The 17,841-nt window shown below is 58.6% G+C and overlaps 2 protein-coding genes across 2 annotated transcripts; one reads left to right on the top strand and one right to left on the bottom strand.

Moving 5' to 3' along the window:
- Positions 1 to 392: 392 nt before the first annotated feature.
- LOC136503156 (zinc finger BED domain-containing protein DAYSLEEPER-like) lies at positions 393 to 15,226 on the bottom strand. Its single transcript, XM_066498325.1, has 3 exons — positions 15,188 to 15,226; positions 14,167 to 15,142; positions 393 to 1,285 (listed from the first exon to the last, which is right to left on the bottom strand). The coding sequence occupies exons 1-3, from the start codon at positions 15,224 to 15,226 to the stop codon at positions 393 to 395; spliced, it is 1,908 nt and encodes a 635-aa protein (XP_066354422.1).
- A 1,278-nt stretch (positions 15,227 to 16,504) lies between these two features.
- LOC136505858 (probable F-box protein At2g36090) lies at positions 16,505 to 17,739 on the top strand. Its single transcript, XM_066500993.1, has one exon. It carries the CDS (start codon positions 16,564 to 16,566, stop codon positions 17,569 to 17,571), a length of 1,008 nt encoding a protein of 335 aa, XP_066357090.1. The 5' UTR covers positions 16,505 to 16,563; the 3' UTR covers positions 17,572 to 17,739.
- The last annotated feature ends 102 nt before the right edge of the window (positions 17,740 to 17,841 follow it).

Here is a 17,841-nt window from a genome sequence, read left to right as displayed (position 1 = left end):
TCTAAAACACCTCCAAATAAACATCTCAATCCATTTTTTTCAACCATGAACACATAAGTATGAATTTTGACCAACACAATTTTTTCACACTTAGTCATTTAGGACACTTAGGCAATAACACAGCAGCAATAGCAAGATGAAGACAACAGATTTAAATATCAAAAAGAGCTGTTTTGTGCAATGCTGCCTCATTAAAAACCTACCTAGGTAAAACTCACCCTTGTGAGAAACCCTAGGCAGGAAAAAAGAGTGCAACCAGCTCCAAATGTCTTAATCTTACATAGTTATTACAGACCATTGTTCAAATGAAAACTAAGCAAGTGAGTGAGGGACACATCCACTCTCAACTCACACAAAAGTACTCCAACACTCCCAGCCAACCAATGCCACTCTCAGCCACCAGATGCATCATCTTCACCTTCTGGTTTATCCAGGAACAGATTCTCGAATGCATCTTCAATTTCCTTGGTATCAGCAGCTTCATGTTGTTCCCTCTTCTCTCCTAGCTCCCGGTCCTTCAACAAGGTCAGCATCTCAACATGTTCTGGTTTCAAGCTCCAGCGCCGTTCTTCTAGGAACCTTCCTGCTAAGCTGAAACAAGACTCTGAAGAACAAGTGGAAACAGGAACTGACATGATATCTCTGGCCATAATAGCCAGGATGGGATAGGTTAGTTTGTGGTCCTTCCACCACAGAAGAATGTCAAAACCATCCTCATAAGCAGTTATGCAGTCGCTGTCCAAATAGCTTGATAGTTCAGAAGCAGTAGAGTGAGAAGAAGAACAGACAGTGCCACTAGAAGGACCAGGCAGACCTGATCCTCCAAAAATTACCCCCCAAGCCTGTTTTCTCTTACCAGTGGGTGGGGTAGGACCAGCAACCCTTTGTGACCTGGTTGCACCAAACTTTCTCAAATATTTCTCAAACATTTTATGCAACTCAGTTTTCAAATCAGCATAGTAAGTAGTGTAATCAGTACCAGTATATTCAGTAAGTAAATGGAGGACCCTTTGCATACCTCTGAGCTTAGCTCTAGGGTCAAGAATGAATGCAAATGAGTATAAGAGAGGAATGTCCTTCCAATACTTAAGAAATTTATGCTGCATAGGGTACACAAAGGGTCTAAGATTAACATCCCTTTCACATACATGCAAATGGGTTGCAATCTTCAGAACATGGTGCAGCACAAGAGGACTGGTAGGATAATAAACATCAGACAGTGTAACAGTAGAGTCATAAAATACTTCCAGGAACTCCAATATTTTTCCAGCCATGTGCCAATGGGCTGGAGACAACAGTGCAGAACCATAATTTGAATTTATGAACACAGAAAATACTTCACTGTAAGAAACCAAGTGTTTTAGCATGAGATAAGTAGCATTCCATCTAACATCAATGTCTAAGCTAAATTTTCTAGGTCTCATACCTTTAGCTTCACAGTAGTTTCTAAACATAGCAATTCTTTGATTAGAGGAGTGTCGGATACCGTGAGAAGGGGTACCCTAAGCAAGACCCAAAAAACGACTGCTTAGACTTCGTAAAGATCGAAACCAGCTAAACACCGCTGGCCTCGGCCGATTCTCCGACTCGCCCGAGGCCCCCTCGCCGCTGACCTCGAGCGATTCCCCGCCAAAGGCCTCGGCCGGGCCACCGACCCTCCGTCTCGCGCAAGGCGGGCTCGGCAGCACTCCGCTGCCTCTTCCTTCTCCCGTCCCTCTGACAAAACGTTGTGTCGCATTAACTCAGCCAACTGCTGCCCCTGACATCGGCCGCATGCTCGGCACAGTATAGCGGAATGGCCGACGAGACAGGAGGCAGGACTGGGCAGGGGTTACCCGCCACTGTACTAACCACCATGCACATGGTGGACGCCCATGCCTCACTGTGCTGCCAACTCCTGCTCCGAGGACAACGCAGCGTGGGGAGCCACGTCTGGGCTACTGTGGCCTCGGAATCAGTACCCAGGTCCAATAACTCTCCCCAAGGCCTCGGCAGTTTGCTTCAGGGGCTCGGCAGCCTGAGGATCCATGTCCGCCGAGCCCCCCACGATGGCTCGGCCTCGACATCTGCAGGGCCGCTGCTCCCTACGACGTCATTGCACGGTGACCAGCACGTCGCCCGCCATGTCCTGCATCAAGCTGTACTAGAGCCCCACGACGCACAAAATCGAGTATGACCGGCGCGTCACTTCTGCACGACAAGGACGGGGCCACTCCATCGACCATGCCACAACAGTGGCCGGCTACAGGGCTCGGACACGCCACTCCATTTACAGAAGCGCTATGTAGCAACCTATGTACGGTCCTAGTTCTCCCTTAGAGTATAAAAGGGAGGGATCGGGGCCATTTCTAGGAGAAAGGCAGAAAGACGAACACACCGCTAGAACTACGCACTCCTACGCTGCTTGGGAACAATGCCTCAAGTAGCCCGCACCACCCACGCCGAGACCTGGGGCTAGATCCCTCTCTCACCTAGCTTGTAACCCCCTACTACGAGCACTCCGGTACAAGGAATACAAGATCGATCTCTCGGACTGGACGTAGGGCCTCGATTGCCTGAACCAGTATAAACCTTGTGTCTCTTTGCATCACCATCCGGGATTAGGGGCACGTAGCACAAATTCACTCGTTGGTTGAGGGACCCCTGGTTCCAAAGCACCGACAGTTGGCGCGCCAAGTAGGGGGCGCTGCGTGTCAGCTTCGTCATCCTAGCAAGTTTCGGATGGCAGACCCCGTACGACCATTGCGCCTCGGCACCGTAGTTTGGTTCGGGAGCCTAGAGTTCATGTCTCTAGGGCATGAGTACGACATGGTGCTCCTCACCCCTCGAGCCCCACCGTCCGACGATGAAGTCGCGCCCCGGCAGCCCAGGCGCAGGCGGCGCCCGGGCGGCCGCTCTCGCCACGCTCGCCAGGCGCGACGCGAGCAAGGCCACCCCGACGCTACGTGAGCCTAGGGAGGCACGCCACTCCCCGCCGATATCCTACGACCAGCTGTTGGTACGGGGTCCCTAGCTGGGGACCTGTCTGGCCTGAGCATGGACGAAGGAAAATCGCCGGTGGCTCGCGGCGATGCCCAGTTGTCTAGCTCCGCTCCACCACTCCCTGAAGAGCCGACCCCGGCGGGGCAGAATATGGGGACGGCACCGTCCCCATACCCCTTTGGGTTGAGAAATGCCGCCGCCTCTTACGCCTACACTTACGCTGCCACTCACGAGCACCCCTCGGAACGCCGCCAGCGCTTCGCTCTCGACCTAAGCATCCGCTCCGACTCCTCGAACGAGGACGAGGCATGGCCCGGGGTGGATTTCTCCGAACTCCACAACCCTAGGGCTTTGCGCCAATTCTTGGCTGCAAGCGACTACTGCCTTGGCTACTCCGACTCCGACGACGAAGGGACTTACGATCCATCTCGTGAGTGCTTCCACGTCGGGCTCGGGATGCCAAGGGCGGGCGAAGAGGACGAGAGGACAGGCAACCATTCCCCGCCCCGGGCAGGGGCGGGCGACGCCACACCTCTGCGTCTCGAAGCCCCGGCAGCACGGAACGAGAATCCCGTTCGCGGGGGACATCAACGCCTAGACCTGGAGCAGCTCCGCGAGCTTCAAGCCAAGGTCGAACAAGACCGACTCCTTCTGCAACAGCTTTGGGACACTCTCGAGCAAGAGCAGCAAGGGCGTGGTGAGGGCGGAGGAGCCTGAGGGAGGGCCCGCGACGTCCATCACCGCATCAACGACAACGAGGGGGGAGAGCCACCCCCAATCTTTAATCGTGCTAGCCAGAATGTCGCAGCGGCTGCGATGCTGGTCCGAGCGATGCCCGAGCCCTCCACCACCGAGGGGCGACGGGTCCGCGGAGAGCTCCGCGACCTCCTCGAGACCGCAGCGGTGCAGCAGGCCGAAAGTTCCGCCTCCCGCCGGCGCAGAGGCACTTCGGAGCAGCCCACAACACAACCTCGCCGGGGCCAGGATGCCTCGGTCCGTCCTGAGGCCGCTCGCACACCGACGGTCAACAGGGCCCCCTCGGTACGCGATCGACCTAGAGACCAACGCGAGGCACGGGGCGACCACGAAGTAGTTGGCAGGCGATGGCGCCATGACAACGGAGCCGCCCGGGGCTACCACCCACACCGAGGCGGTCGCTACGATAGCAGTGAGGACCGCAGTCCTTCCCCTGAGCCGCCAGGCCCTCGGGTCTTCAGCAGGGCCATCCGCGCGGCTCCTTTCCCCGCCCGGTTCCGACAGCCGGCCAATCTCGCAAAGTATAGCGGCGAGACCAACCCAGAGCTCTGGTTCGCCGATTACCGCCTGGCCTACCAGCTAGGTGGCGCGGACGATGACCTGCTCATCATCCGCAATCTCCCTCTGCTCTTGTCGGACTCGGCACGAGCCTGGCTCGAGCATCTCCCTCCCTCGCAAATCCACGACTAGCGCGACTTGGTTAGGATCTTCGTCGGGAACTTTCAGGGCACTTACGTACGCCCTGGGAATTCCTGGGATCTTAAGAGCTGCTGTCAGAAGCCGGACGAGTCTCTCTGAGACTTCATCCGGCGCTTCTCCAAACAGTGCACCGAGCTACCCAGCGTCGGTGACTCGGAGATCGTCCAGGCTTTCCTCTCCAGCACCACTTGTCGGGACTTGGTCCGAGAGTTAGGACACAACGTCCCGCGCTCTGCTGCCGCGCTCCTCGACATCGCCACCAGCTTCACCTCAGGGGAAGAGGCTGTCGGAGCCATCTTCCCCGACGCCGATTCCAAGGGTAAGCGGAGGGAAGAGGCCCCCGTGGCCTCAGCCTCCCACCTCCCTAAGAAAAAGAAGAAGGGTCGCCCAGGGAAGCAGGAGGTCCTCGAGGCCGTCCATGTCGCCACAATAGATCGTAGGAATCCCCGAGGCCCCCACGGCCCCGGGCTATTCGACGACATGCTGAAGAAGCCCTGCCCTTACCATCAAGGTCCGGTGAAGCATGCTCTCGAGGATTGCACCATGCTGCGGCGCTACTACGCCAGGCTCGGGCTCCCCGACGACAACGCCAAGCAGAAGGGTGCCGGCGGTCGGAACGAGGACAAGGACGACGGGTTCCCCGAGGTACGCAACGCTTTCATGATCTTCGTTGGGCCCTCAGCATGCCTTACGGCGCGGTAGCGCAGGAGGAAACGCCGAGAAGTCTTCTCGGTCAAAGTGGCCACCCCCTAGTACCTCAACTGGTCCCGAGAGGCGATCACCTTCGATCGAGGTGACCACCCCGACCATATTCTGAATTCCGGGCAGTACCCGCTGGTCGTTGACCCGATCATCGGCAACACCCGACTCTCCAAGGTGTTGATGGATGGAGGCAGCGGCCTCAACATCCTCTACGCCAACACCCTGGAGCTCTTGGAGATCGACCGGTCGAGGCTACGAGGTGACGTTGCACCCTTCCACGGCATCGTGCCGGGGAGGCGCACGCAACCCCTCGGGCGCATCGACCTTCCCGTCTGCTTCGGCACCCCTTCCAACTACCGCAAGGAAGTCCTCACCTTCGAAGTAGTCGGGTTCGGGGGAGCCTACCACGCCATCCTGGGGCGACCATGCTATGCCAAGTTCATGGCAGTGCCCAACTATACCTACCTCAAGCTCAAGATGCCAGGCCCTAATGGTGTCATCACAATCGAATCCATGTACGAACATGCATACGACTGCGACATCGAGTGCATCGAGTACGCCGAGGCTCTTGCAGAGGCCGAGACCCTCATCACCCACCTAGACCAGCTCAGTGGCGAGGTGCCTGACTCCAAGCGTCGCGCGGGGGCGTTCGAGCCCGCTGAAACCATCAAACTCATCCCAGTCGACCCCGTATGCCCCGACGACCGGGCGCTGAAGATCAGCGCCACCCTCGACATCAAATAGGAAGCCGTGCTCATCGACTTTCTCCGTGCGAACGCCAACATTTTCGCATGGAGTCCCTCGGACATGCCGGGCATACCGAGGGAAGTCACCGAGCACGCCCTGGACATCCGGGCTGGATCTAGACCGGCGAGGCAACGCCTGCGCCGCTTCGACGAAGAAAAGCGCAGGGCCATTGGGGAGGAGGTACAGAAGCTCTTGGCGGCCGGGTTCATCAAGGAAGTATCCCACCCAGAGTGGTTGGCTAACCCCGTTTTAGTCAAGAAGAAAAATGGGAAATGGAGGATGTGTGTAGACTACACCGGTCTGAATAAAGCCTGTCCAAAGGTCCCCTTCCCATTACCTCGAATCGATCAGATCGTTGATTCCAGCGCAGGGTGCGAGACCCTGTCTTTCCTCGATGCGTACTCCGGATACCATCAGATCAAGATGAAAGAGTCCAACCAGCTCGCGACTTCCTTCATCACACCGTTTGGCATGTACTGCTACATGACGATGCCCTTTAGCCTCAGAAACGCAGGTGCCACGTACCAGCGGTGCATGACCTAGGTCTTCGGCGACAACATTGGGCAGACCGTCGAGGCCTACGTAGACGACATCGTGGTCAAAACTAGAAAGGCCAAAAATCTCGTGAATGACTTGAGGGTGACCTTCAAATGCCTTAGAGAGAAGAGCATCAAGCTCAACCCCGAGAAGTGCGTGTTCGGGGTCCCGCGAGGCATGCTCTTGGGATTCATAGTCTCGGAACGCGGCATTGAGGCCAACCCAGAGAAGGTCTCAGCTATAACCAGCATGGGACCAATCAGAGACCTCAAGGGAGTACAGAGGGTCATGGGATGCCTTGCGGCCCTAAGTCGCTTCATCTCGCGCCTCGGCGAAAAAGGCCTGCCCCTGTACCGCCTCTTGAGAAAGTCCGAGCGCTTTTCTTTAACCGCCGAGGCCGAGGAAGCCCTCGCCAGGCTCAAAGCACTGCTGACCAACCCCCCTGTCCTGGTACCGCCCACCGAGGGCGAGCACCTCTTGCTCTATGTCACCGCGACGACCCAAGTGGTCAGCGCGGCCGTAGTAGTCAAGAGGCAGGAGAAGGGACATGCTCTACCCGTCCAACGACCTGTTTACTTCATCAGCGAAGTGCTCTCCGAAACTAAGACGCGTTACCCCCACATCCAGAAGCTGGTTTACACCATAGTCTTGGCTCGACGCAAGCTGCATCACTACTTCGAGTCCCACCCGGTGACTGTGGTGTCGTCTTTTCCTCTGGGAGAGATAATCCAAAACCAGGAGGCCTCGGGTAGAGTAGCCAAGTGGGCTGTCGAACTCATGGGGGAAACCTTGTCCTTCGCGCCTCGGAAAGCGATCAAATCACAGGTCCTGTCCGACTTTGTAGCCGAATGGACCGACACACAGCTGCCACCCGTTCAGATCCAATCAGAATGCTGGACCATGTACTTCGATGGGTCTCTGATGAAGACTGGAGCTGGCGCGGGCCTGCTCCTGGTCTCGCCCCTCGGAGTACACATGCGCTACATGATCCGGCTTCACTTCGCCGCCTCCAACAATGTCGCCGAATACGAGGCCCTCATCAACGGCCTGCAAGTCGCCATCGAACTTGGAGTACGACGTCTCGACATATGGGGTGATTCGCAGCTCGTCGTCGATCAGGTGATGAAGGAGTCAAGCTACCATGACCCCAAAATGAAGGCATACTGCGCGATGGTACGTCGCCTGGAGAACAAGTTCGACGGTCTCGAACTCAACCACGTTGCATGAAAGTTCAACGAGGCCGTGGATGAACTAGCAAAGATGGCGTCGGCACGGACCCCGGTCCCCCCGAACGTCTTCGCCAGAGACCTCCACAAGCCATCCATCGACTACGCCTCAGCGATGGAAGAGGGCCCATCGGCCGAGCCCACCGCAGGGCCCGAGGCCCCCTCTGCCACCGAGACCTCGCCCGCCGAGCCCGAGGCCATGGCGATTGACGCAGAGCCTCCCAAAGCCGACCAAGGAACGGACTAGCGAGTCCCTTTCCTTGATCACCTCGTTCAAGGAGAACTGCCTGCTGACAGTACCGAAGACCGACGGCTTGCGTGACGCGCCAAGACTTACGCCCTCTGCGACGGCGAGTTGTATAGGCGTAGCCCATCTGGTATTCTCCAACGATGCATCACCACCGAGGCTGGCCAATCCTTACTTTGGGACTTGCACGTGGGAGTCTGCGGGCACCACGCGGCGCCTCGGGCGCTCATAGGTAATGCCTTCCGCCAAGGTTTCTATTGGCCAACGGCGGTGGCCGACGCCACGAAGCTAGTACGCTCCTGTGAGGGATGCCAGTACTACGCTCGATAGACGCACCTTCCAGCCCAAGCCCTCCAAACCATCCCCATCACATGGCCATTCGCTGTGTGGGGGCTGGACATGGTTGGGCCTCTGCAGAAGGCACCCGGGGGCCATACCCATCTGCTGGTAGCTATCGACAAATTCTCTAAATGGATCGAGGCTCGTCCGATCGCTCAGATCAAATCCGAGCAAGCGGTGCTGTTCTTTACCGATATCATCCACAGGTTTGGGGTTCCTAACACCATCATCACTGACAATGGGACACAATTCACCGGACGCAAGTTCCTAACGTTCTGTGACGACCACCACATCCGGGTGGCTTGGTCGGCCGTAGGGCACCCAAGGACGAATGGCTAAGTAGAGCGTGCCAACGGCATGATCCTACAAGGCCTTAAGCCAAGAATATTCAACCAATTGAAGAAGTTTGGCAAGAAATGGCTTGCCGAACTCCCGTTAGTCATCTGGAGCCTAAGAAATACCCCAAGCCGAGCCACGGGATTCACACCGTTCTTCCTGGTCTATGGAGCTGAGGCCATCCTCCCCACTAACTTAGAATACGGTTCCCCGAGGCTACAGGCGTACAATGAGCAAAGCAACCGCACTGCCCGCGAAGACGCCCTCGACCAACTGGAGGAAGCCCGAGACGTCGCACTGCTACACTCAGCCAGGTACCAGCAAGCCCTATGGCGCTACCAAGCCCGGCGCGTCCAAAGCCGAGACCTGAAGGTGGGCGACCTGGTGCTGAGATGGAGGCAGAGCAACAAGGGCTGCCACAAGCTGACCCCACCCTGGGAAGGGCCGTACATCGTCGCTCAAGTGCTGAAGCCTGGGACCTACAAGTTGGCCAACGAGAAGGGCGAAATCTTCACAAACGCTTGGAACATAGAACAGCTACGTCGTTTCTACCCTTAAATTTCCAAACGTTGTTTACACCGGTGCCAGCTGGCCTTCGTCGGGCCCCGACACCTCCTCGACCCTTCGCGGAGACAATGGGGTCACCCCCACCGTCGCCCGCTCCACCTCCACCGTCGAACCCATCGGGCTAACGGCACGCTCCTCCGACACCCACGCCTCGGGTGTGTTGGCCTCGGCCCCGGGACGAGCCGCCACCGGCCCCGGGACACCTCCTCCTCCTGGGAGCGTCAGGCTCCTTGCCGGCGCCCCGGGCACCATCTCCCTAATGTCGAGGAGGTGTTCCAGGCAGGCCGTCCCCACCTCGCGCCCGCCGCCGTCGCCCGAAGAATCCGACACCGACGACGAGGGAGACGGCTCCAACGGGAGACCGTCGAGCTTCTGACGCCGGCGATGGGCGTCCAGCTTTTCGCGCGCGAGGAGCTTCTTCGTGCGCTTCGCCTCCTTGGCATCTTTCTTCTTCTTCTCCTCCTCGGCACGCGCCCTGTTCACGGATCGCCACCGGGTGTCCTCGGGAACGGGCGACGGGGAGCCTCGCACGTCTCTTATCCCCTGTGGGAACGACGAAGTAAGACAACAGACAAAAAAAAGCGAAAAACAAGAAGGCCGCGAAAGCCTCGACAACATCCAACTTACCAGCGAGACATACCCCCGCGACGGGCGCATCGGGAACGGCATCAAATCGTCAATCTTCGGCTTCCCGTCTACCGCCTCTCTCACCCGACGCAGGGTCTCGTCGTCGGTAAGGGCGAAGGCGGACATCTTGACACCAGCAATCGGATCGCCCGGCGTCATCTCGAACAGCCGCCGCCACCGGGCCATCAGCGGCAACACCCTCCGGCGGTGAAAAGCCGCCACGACCACGGCCGCCGAAAGGCCGTGGTCACGCAGCTTCCCCAAGGCCCTCAAGAGCGGTTCCAGCCTAGGCTGATCGACCTTGACGACGCCGTATCCCCATTTCTCTGGTTGACTCTCTACAACCCGCCCGGTATAAGGGGGAAGTCCTCTGCCGTCGTTGCGGAGGTAGAACCAGTCGTCATACCAACGATGGTTGGACGATGACAGCTGGGCCGGGATGTAGAGGGACTGCCGGTCTTGGCGTACGTGAAGGGTGCAGCCGCCAGCCCTCTGCACCTTCCGAGCCCCCCTCGTTCCCCCCGGCTTGGTGGTGAACGTCGCTCGGAACAAGTGGAGCCACAACTCCCAGTGGGGAGCGATCCCCAAGTACCCCTCACAGACGGCGACGAAGATGGCCACCTGCGCGATGGAGTTGGGGCTGAAATTGTGAAGCTCCACGCCATAGTAGTGCGGGAGCGCCCGCATGAAGTTATCCACCGGCGACCCAAGGCCTCGCTCGTGGAAGACGACGAAGCTCACCACATAGCCGTCGCGCGGCCTCGGCTCCGACTCGTTCCCCGGAGCAATCCACTCCGGCTCGTCAGGGTCGGTGATCGGGCGAAGAAGACCAGCCTCCACGAGCGACTGCAGCTTCTCCTCGGTGACGTCGGACCGCTCCCAAGGATCCGCCGGGAGGATGACGGGACCACCAGCCATTGCACAGCGGAGGACGCTGCTACGGCGGTAATCTCTCTCCCTCTCTCTTTCAGTCTCTCGCCCTCGCCCTTCTCCTCCCCGGCGCTCTATGCTCTCAGCAACGGCACGGAGGCAGCAAAGGCGAATGCGGAAAAGGTAAGAAGGGGAAGGGCGAGGTTCTTTGCGTATTTATGCAGGGACAAGACGAAACCGTCGGGCGACGAAATCGGGGAAGTTTCCCCCAAAAGATCCGGCGCGGTTATCCAGATCCGGTTTTACCGCCCACGCGCTCACTCCCTCCTCATTAAATCGTGCGTGCAGATATGTCCCGTCGGCTGATGCCACGTCGCGTCCAACCGCAGCAGCAGCAGGCGCCGTTTCGCCTCCCCGAAAAAGTCGCCTCAAAAGATGTGCCTGCCGTTATTAGCCGTAGGGAGAGAAATAACCCCCCCCCGATTCCTTTCAGGCAAAGGAACTGGGCACCGAGCCCGCTACAGTCCAGGGGTTCGAAGGCTGGGCCCTTAGGGGTTTCGACAGCCGCCCCAGGGCAATAGAGTCAGGGGCGACTACGGGCGAGCCTATACGAGGCCGAGGCCCAAGCAAGCGAAACGCTTGGGACGCCCTATGTCGTGTCCAAGACCGGTAGGGAGGTCTCCGAATGGGATCCCACCGTAGGGAGGCACCGAGCCACCGAGGCCCAGCGAACGGCCTCGGCACCCACTAGAGAAACCCTCCGGTACACTTGGAGCGCGTCTCCGGACCGCTAGCTGACCCCCAGCGAACGGGGTACGGGCCTCCACTCAGACTTACCCGATAACAGCTCACCGGAAATGCCATCGCTCGCGCCCACCGAGGGTAGCGTGGCACATTCCACCCCTCCTTCCGAGCGAAAAGGAAGCGCGAGGGTCGAGTAAAAAGTCAGGAGAATCCCTAACGGCCCTCTTGCTCTGCGCAGAGGCTAAGGGACTCTTCCTGCAAAAACATTGCCGAGGCCCAGCGACTTAGGCTCGCACACGAGGGGGCTCGGCAAAACAAACCCTCCTTCCGAGCGAAAAGGAAGCGCGAGGGTCGTTCAAAAAGCTAGAAGAGCTCCTGACGGCCCTCTTGCTCCGTGCAGAGGCTAGGGAGCTCCTTCTGCAAAAGACGCCGAGACCCCGCGACCTAGGCTCGCACCCGAGGGGGGCTCGGCAGACAGACCCTCACGCACGAGGGGCAAACCAAAAAGCCAGGGGGACCTCTGATCGCTCTCTCGCTCCGCACGAGAGACTCAGGGGCTCCTCCTGCAACTTTGCCGAGACCCAGCGGCTCAAGCTCACACACGAGTGGGCTCGGCAAACAGCCCCCCCGTCCGAGCGAAAAGGACGTGCGGGGGACAGACAAAAAAGTCGGGAGGACCCCTGACCGCCCTCTCGCTCCGTGCGGAGGCTCGGGGGCTCTTCCTGCACCCAAGATAAAGACAAAGCGACCCAAGCCTGTTACGGTCCAGGGGTTCGAAGGCTGGGCCCCCAGGGGTTTCGATAGCTGCCCCAGGGCAAAAGAGTCAGGGACGACTACGGGCGAGCCTGTACGGGCGCGCCCTGTGTCGTGTCCGAGACCGGCAGGGAGGTCTTCGAATGGGATCCCACCGTAGGGAGGCACCGAGCCACCGAGGCCCAGCGAACAGCCTTGGCACCCACTAGAGAAACCCACCGGTACTCTTGGAGCGCGTCTCCGGACCGCTAGCCGACCCCCAGCGAACGGGGTACGGGCCTCCACTTGGACTTACCCGATAACAGCTCACCGGAAATGCCGACGCTCGCGCCCACCGAGGGTAGCATGGCATCTTCCACCCCTCCTTCCGAGCGAAAAGGAAGCACGGGGGTCATACAAAAAGCCGGGGGAACCCCTGACGGCCCTCTCGCTCCAGGCGGAGGCTAAGGGGCTCTTTCTGCAGCATCGTCGAGGCCCTGCGATCCGAACTCGCACCCACGGGCCCGGCAAACACAATGAAAACCCCTCACTCAAGAGAGAAAAAAGCCCCTAAAGAAGTGAAATCACTCCTCCAGGGCCTTGGGGGCTACACCCGGCGGGTGCGCTCGCGCGCACCCACCGAAACCTTGAGTACAAAACACCATCCCAACGGGAACTGTCGAGAGCCAATCCTCGTCAGAACCTCAGGGGGAGCGCCTCCACTCCCCCAAGGCTCGGGGGCTACTGTCGGATACCATGAGAAGGGGTACCCTAAGCAAGACCCAAAAACCGACTGCTTAGACTTCGTAAAGATCGAAACCAGCTAAACACCGCTGGCCTCGGCCGATTCTCCGACTCGCCCGAGGCCCCCTCGCCACTGACCTCGAGCGATTCCCCGCCAAAGGCCTCGGCCGGGCCACCGACCCTCCGTCTCGCGCAAGGCGGGCTCGGCAGCACTCCGCTGCCTCTTCCTTCTCCCGTCCCTCTGACAAAACGTCGTGTCGCATTAACTCAGCCAACTGCTGCCCCTAACATCGGCCGCATGCTCGGCACAGTATAGCGGAATGGCCGACGGGACAGGAGGCAGGACTGGGCAGGGGTTACCCGCCACTGTACTAACCACCATGCACATGGTGGACGCCCATGCCTCACTGTGCTGCCAACTCCTGCTCCGAGGACAACGCAGCGTGGGGAGCCACGTCTGGGCTACTGTGGCCTCGGAATCAGTACCTAGGTCCAATAACTCCCCCCAAGGCCTCGGCAGTTTGCTTCAGGGGCTCGGCGGCCTGAGGATCCATGTCCGCCGAGCCCCCCACGATGGCTCAGCCTCGGCATCTGCAGGGCCGCTGCTCCCTACGACGTCATTGCACGGTGACCAGCACGTCGCCCGCCATGTCTTGCATCAAGCTGTACTAGAGCCCCATGACGCACAAAATCGAGTATGACCGGCGCGTCACTTCTGCACGACAAGGACGGGGCCACTCCATCGACCATGCCACAACAGTGGCCGGCTACAGGGCTCGGACACGCCACCCCATTTATAGAAGCGCTATGTAGCAACCTATGTACGGTCCCAGTTCTCCCTTAGAGTATAAAAGGGAGGGACCGGGGCCATTTCTAGGAGAAAGGCAGAAAGACAAACACACCGCTAGAACTACGCACTCCTACGCTGCTTGGGAACAACGCCTCAAGTAGCCCGCACCACCCACGCCGAGACCTGGGGCTAGATCCCTCTCTCACCTAGCTTGTAACCCCCTACTACGAGCACTCCGGTGCAAGGAATACAAGATCGATCTCTCGGACTGGACGTAGGGCCTCGATTGCCTGAACTAGTATAAACCTTGTGTCTCTTTGCATCACCATCCGGGATTAGGGGCACACAGCACAAATTCACTCGTTGGTTGAGGGACCCCTGGTTCCAAAGCACCGACAAGGAGTTCAAAAAATTAATTGCAGTTCTAAAATCCTCTATATAAGGTTTGATTCTTTTTAGTCCAGATTTGACTATCAAATTAATAATGTGACAAGCACAGCGTTGATGCACAAGACTGTAACCAGGTGCAGGATCATCAGGTGCAGGATCACAACCAAGATAACCAGCAAACATGGGTGTCAAAGTTTCCATAGCCTTAACATTAGAAGATGCATTATCTAAAGTGATAGAAAAGATTTTATCAACCAAGCCATACTCCTCAACAACAGATGCAATGGAAGCAGAAATGTTTTCACCAGAATGCTTAACTTGAATCAACCTAAGACCAACAATCTTCTTTTGCAATTCCCAATCAGCATTCACATAGTGAGCAACAACAGATATGTAATCCTCTTTAGCATTACCAGACCATATGTCAGAAGTCAAAGCAACAGATGCAGAAGCATGCACACAGTTCCTAATCATAGCACGACGTTCAACAAATAACTTATCCAGATCTCTAGTGGTGGTTCTTCTAGATGATCTAACAAATCTTGGGTTATGAGAATTTTTAATATATTTCTCAAATGCATCAGTGTCACCAAAACCAAGAGGAAGATCAAGCCTAGCAATCAATCTACACAGTTCGGTTCTAGCAACAGCAGGATCATAGTTCCAATTATGCAAAGACCCATCAGCATTAAAAGCTAGTCGAGACTGAACCCTAAAAGCATTATCAAGTTTCTGTTTGTAAGATTTTTGGTGCCTAAGAATGTGACCAGTACCAGCAGCAGATCTAGCACTCAACATAGTTCTACACATCTTACATATAGCTCTAACACGCACATTGACACCATTAATCTTCTCATAAACCTCCTCAAAGTCACCCCAGCACTTAGACTTGCGCTTACCAAGTCCAGAAACAGCACCAGAGGAAGGAGTACGAGTACCATTACCATCAGCATTACCATTAACACCAGTGCTGTTGGAGTGGGTGTTGGAGTCCACCGTCCCTGTCCCCGTTGCCCCTGCATCGACGGCATCGACGTCGATCGCCGGCTGTGTCCCGTAGGTGGCGTCATCAAACACCGCAAAGGGGTCACGGCCGTCGTCGTCGTGCTACGGGGACAGCCCAGCCGCGACCAAGTCATCGTCGCCAGTCACATGGAACATGGCATCGTCGCCCTGCGGGTCACACGCCATGGGGCCCTCGGCCGCGGACGGCTGAACTCCAGCACCGTTCCTCAACGGTGCGCGGCTACGGCTTGGTCGCGGTGCCATTGCCCGTCGTCCGTCTACGCCAAGGCTAGTTGACGACGAGGCATTGGCAGCAGACCTGCAAAGAAAAAGAACACGAAAAGAAGAAAAGGATGAGAAAATGATCCCAAAAACAAAATCAAAACACTGAGAAACATATAAATCTAGGGGCTAGGGTTAGGGTTACGAATGGGGATAGACTTGCCTGCGCAACCGGAGCCCGGCGCCGGAGAAGACGAGGGCCACACAAGGGCAAGACGGGATTAAGAAGGACGGCGAGCGACGGCGGAAGAGAGACGGGGAGGCGGACTCACATGTTCATCGACAAACAGAGGAGAAGGAGTAAAAAGGAAGACGGAGAGGGACTGAGGGAGCAGGGAACTCAGGGAGAGGTGATGGAGCGACGGCGATATCACCGGATCCAAGGACGACGGTCGCACCGACGACGAAGATGGATCGACGAGAGGAGGCAAGTGGCGACGAGCGAGGGCGACGAGCGACCGAGCGGGTGTCGAGTGCGGCGGCGGTTGGGAGGGGAATGGGGTTAGGGTTAGGGTGGGGGTGGGGGCCAAGGGGGGTCGCGGTTTATATATGGGGAGGAGGGGGGAGTTCTTGGGCCGGCGGCCGCCGGCCTGCTTGCCGTTGGGCCGCTACGGGCCTGCCGTTATTTTGCGGGCCGTGCTGTGCCGGCCTGTGGGCCTAGGGTGCGGCCCAAGCACGGCCTGCACCCCCGTGCCGTGCCAGCCTGGGCCCATTGACCTTCGGGCCGGGCCAGGCTAGGGCCGGGCCTAAATAGTGGGCTCCGTGCCGGGCTCACGGGCTCGGGCTTTGTGCCCAGATATGGGCACACCAACCTCGTTCGTCGACCGGAGCGGGAATGGATCGATCCGCGCTGCTGTCGCCGTGCCGTGCAGTAGACACACCAACCTCTTGGATTTGGATGACCGTGACGCGTCAGTCAAAGCGGATTACACGTCCATCACTCCGTGGCTTTAGACCAAACGCCATGGGATTGGGACTTGTTGGACTTTTGAGTCTTGGAGGGATCCGTGGCTTCTCGTCTCGGCAGCCTCCCGTACGATCAACATGACGAACACGAAACCGTGGTATTCCGACAGCGACCACTTACCCTACTCCACTCATGACAAACGCACAGAGAAGTATATATATATATATATATCCAAACACTGGATTCGGTCATCGGTCGTATCCAAAACCAACCGAAACAAGGAACCTCCACAACTTCCGTTGCTACCAGACGCTGCGATCCTATCCGCGAGCTCATGGCGATCAACGACGACAACCGGTGCTGCCCGGCGTTCGCGGGGGACGACGGCGCCGAGAGCGCGACGGCCATCGAGGACCTGCCCGCGGACGTCCTGGCGCTCGTGCTCCGCCGCCTGGACGGCGCGTCGCTGGCCGCGCTCGGCTGCACGTCCGCCGCCTTCCGCGACCTCGCCGCCGACCCGGCCGCCTGGCGCGCGCTCTGCCTCGCGCTCTGGCCCTCGCTCCGCGACGTGCCCCCCGTCACAGCTGCCGGCAAGGCCCACCACCACCGGCGGCTCTTCGCCGACGCGTTCCCGTTCCCCGCCGTGCCGGTCGCAGCACTGCCACAGCCACCCACGCCCGCCGGCGCCGCCCCGCTCAGCAGCCTGCAGCTGCCCGCGCGCCTCGTCTCCGCCGTCGACCTCCGCCAGGGCGGCGCGTGCGTGATGTCCCGCGCCGTGGAGACTGACGCGTCCTCGGCCTGGTTCCTGGGCGCGCCGTTCCGCGTCGACGCGCTCGCGCAGGAGGGCTTCACGTTGCCGGCGGCGCCCATCGTCCCCGCCGAGCTCGAGCTCAGCTGGGTCCTCATCGACCCAGCGTCCGGCCGCGCCGTCAACGCCTCCAGCCGCCGCCCCGTGTCCGTGGACCGGCGGTGGCTCACGGGGGAGACCGTGGTGCGGTTCGCGCTCGTGCTCGGCGTCAGCGGCGGAGGCGTCGTGCTGGACGCCGCCGTCACGTGCGACGAGCGGTACGGCCACGTCAGGGAGGTCAGCCTGTGCGTGGAGGACGCCGAGGGCGGCGGCGTCAGCGGACGGGATGGGCTGGCCGTGGTGGCCGCGGCCATGGCGGGCGCCAGGCGGGGACGTGGCGCTGAAGAAGAGGCCAAGCTGCGGTACCAAGAGTTCGTGAAGGGGAGGGCCGACAGGAAGGAGCGGGAGGCCAGGCGGGAGGGCATCATCGACCTCTGCTGCTCCGGCGTCGGAGCGGCGGCTTTCCTGGGGTTCCTGCTGATGCTGACGGCCTGACACTCCGGTGAACGCCACGAAAGTTGCCCGAGCAATGTAAATAGTGGAAGGGAGCTATCGACCTATCGTTGACACGCGCACAGACGCAATACTTGTAAATATTTAGGTCCTGTTGGGCAGAATTTATCGCTGCTACATTTGATTTGCAGGGCTGATTTGTTGCGAGAGAAAAATACTGTTTCTATAGCTAAAAAGTAGGATTGATTCTGACTGATAAGCTCAGACGACCAGGGCCTATTAGTACGTACATTTTTAGCACCTACATTGTGC

This window comes from Miscanthus floridulus, chromosome 14, assembly GCF_019320115.1.
Source record: "Miscanthus floridulus cultivar M001 chromosome 14, ASM1932011v1, whole genome shotgun sequence".
Classification (NCBI taxonomy): Eukaryota; Viridiplantae; Streptophyta; class Magnoliopsida; order Poales; family Poaceae; genus Miscanthus; species Miscanthus floridulus.
This window is presented reverse-complemented; position numbering and strand designations above follow the sequence as displayed.

Bases quoted from the DNA above. Each gene is read 5' to 3' on its own strand.
- LOC136503156 (XM_066498325.1), bottom strand. From the start codon at position 15,226: ATGGCGTGTGACCCGCAGGGCGACGATGCCATGTTCCAT. The intron at 15,143-15,187 runs GTGACTGGCGAC...CTGTCCCCGTAG, and splicing joins GCGACGATGCCATGTTCCAT to CACGACGACGACGGCCGTGA. The intron at 1,286-14,166 runs GTTACAGTCTTG...TGTTGTCTCCAG, and splicing joins ACCTGATGATCCTGCACCTG to CCCATTGGCACATGGCTGGA.
- LOC136505858 (XM_066500993.1), top strand. From the start codon at position 16,564: ATGGCGATCAACGACGACAACCGGTGCTGCCCGGCGTTCGCGGGGGAC.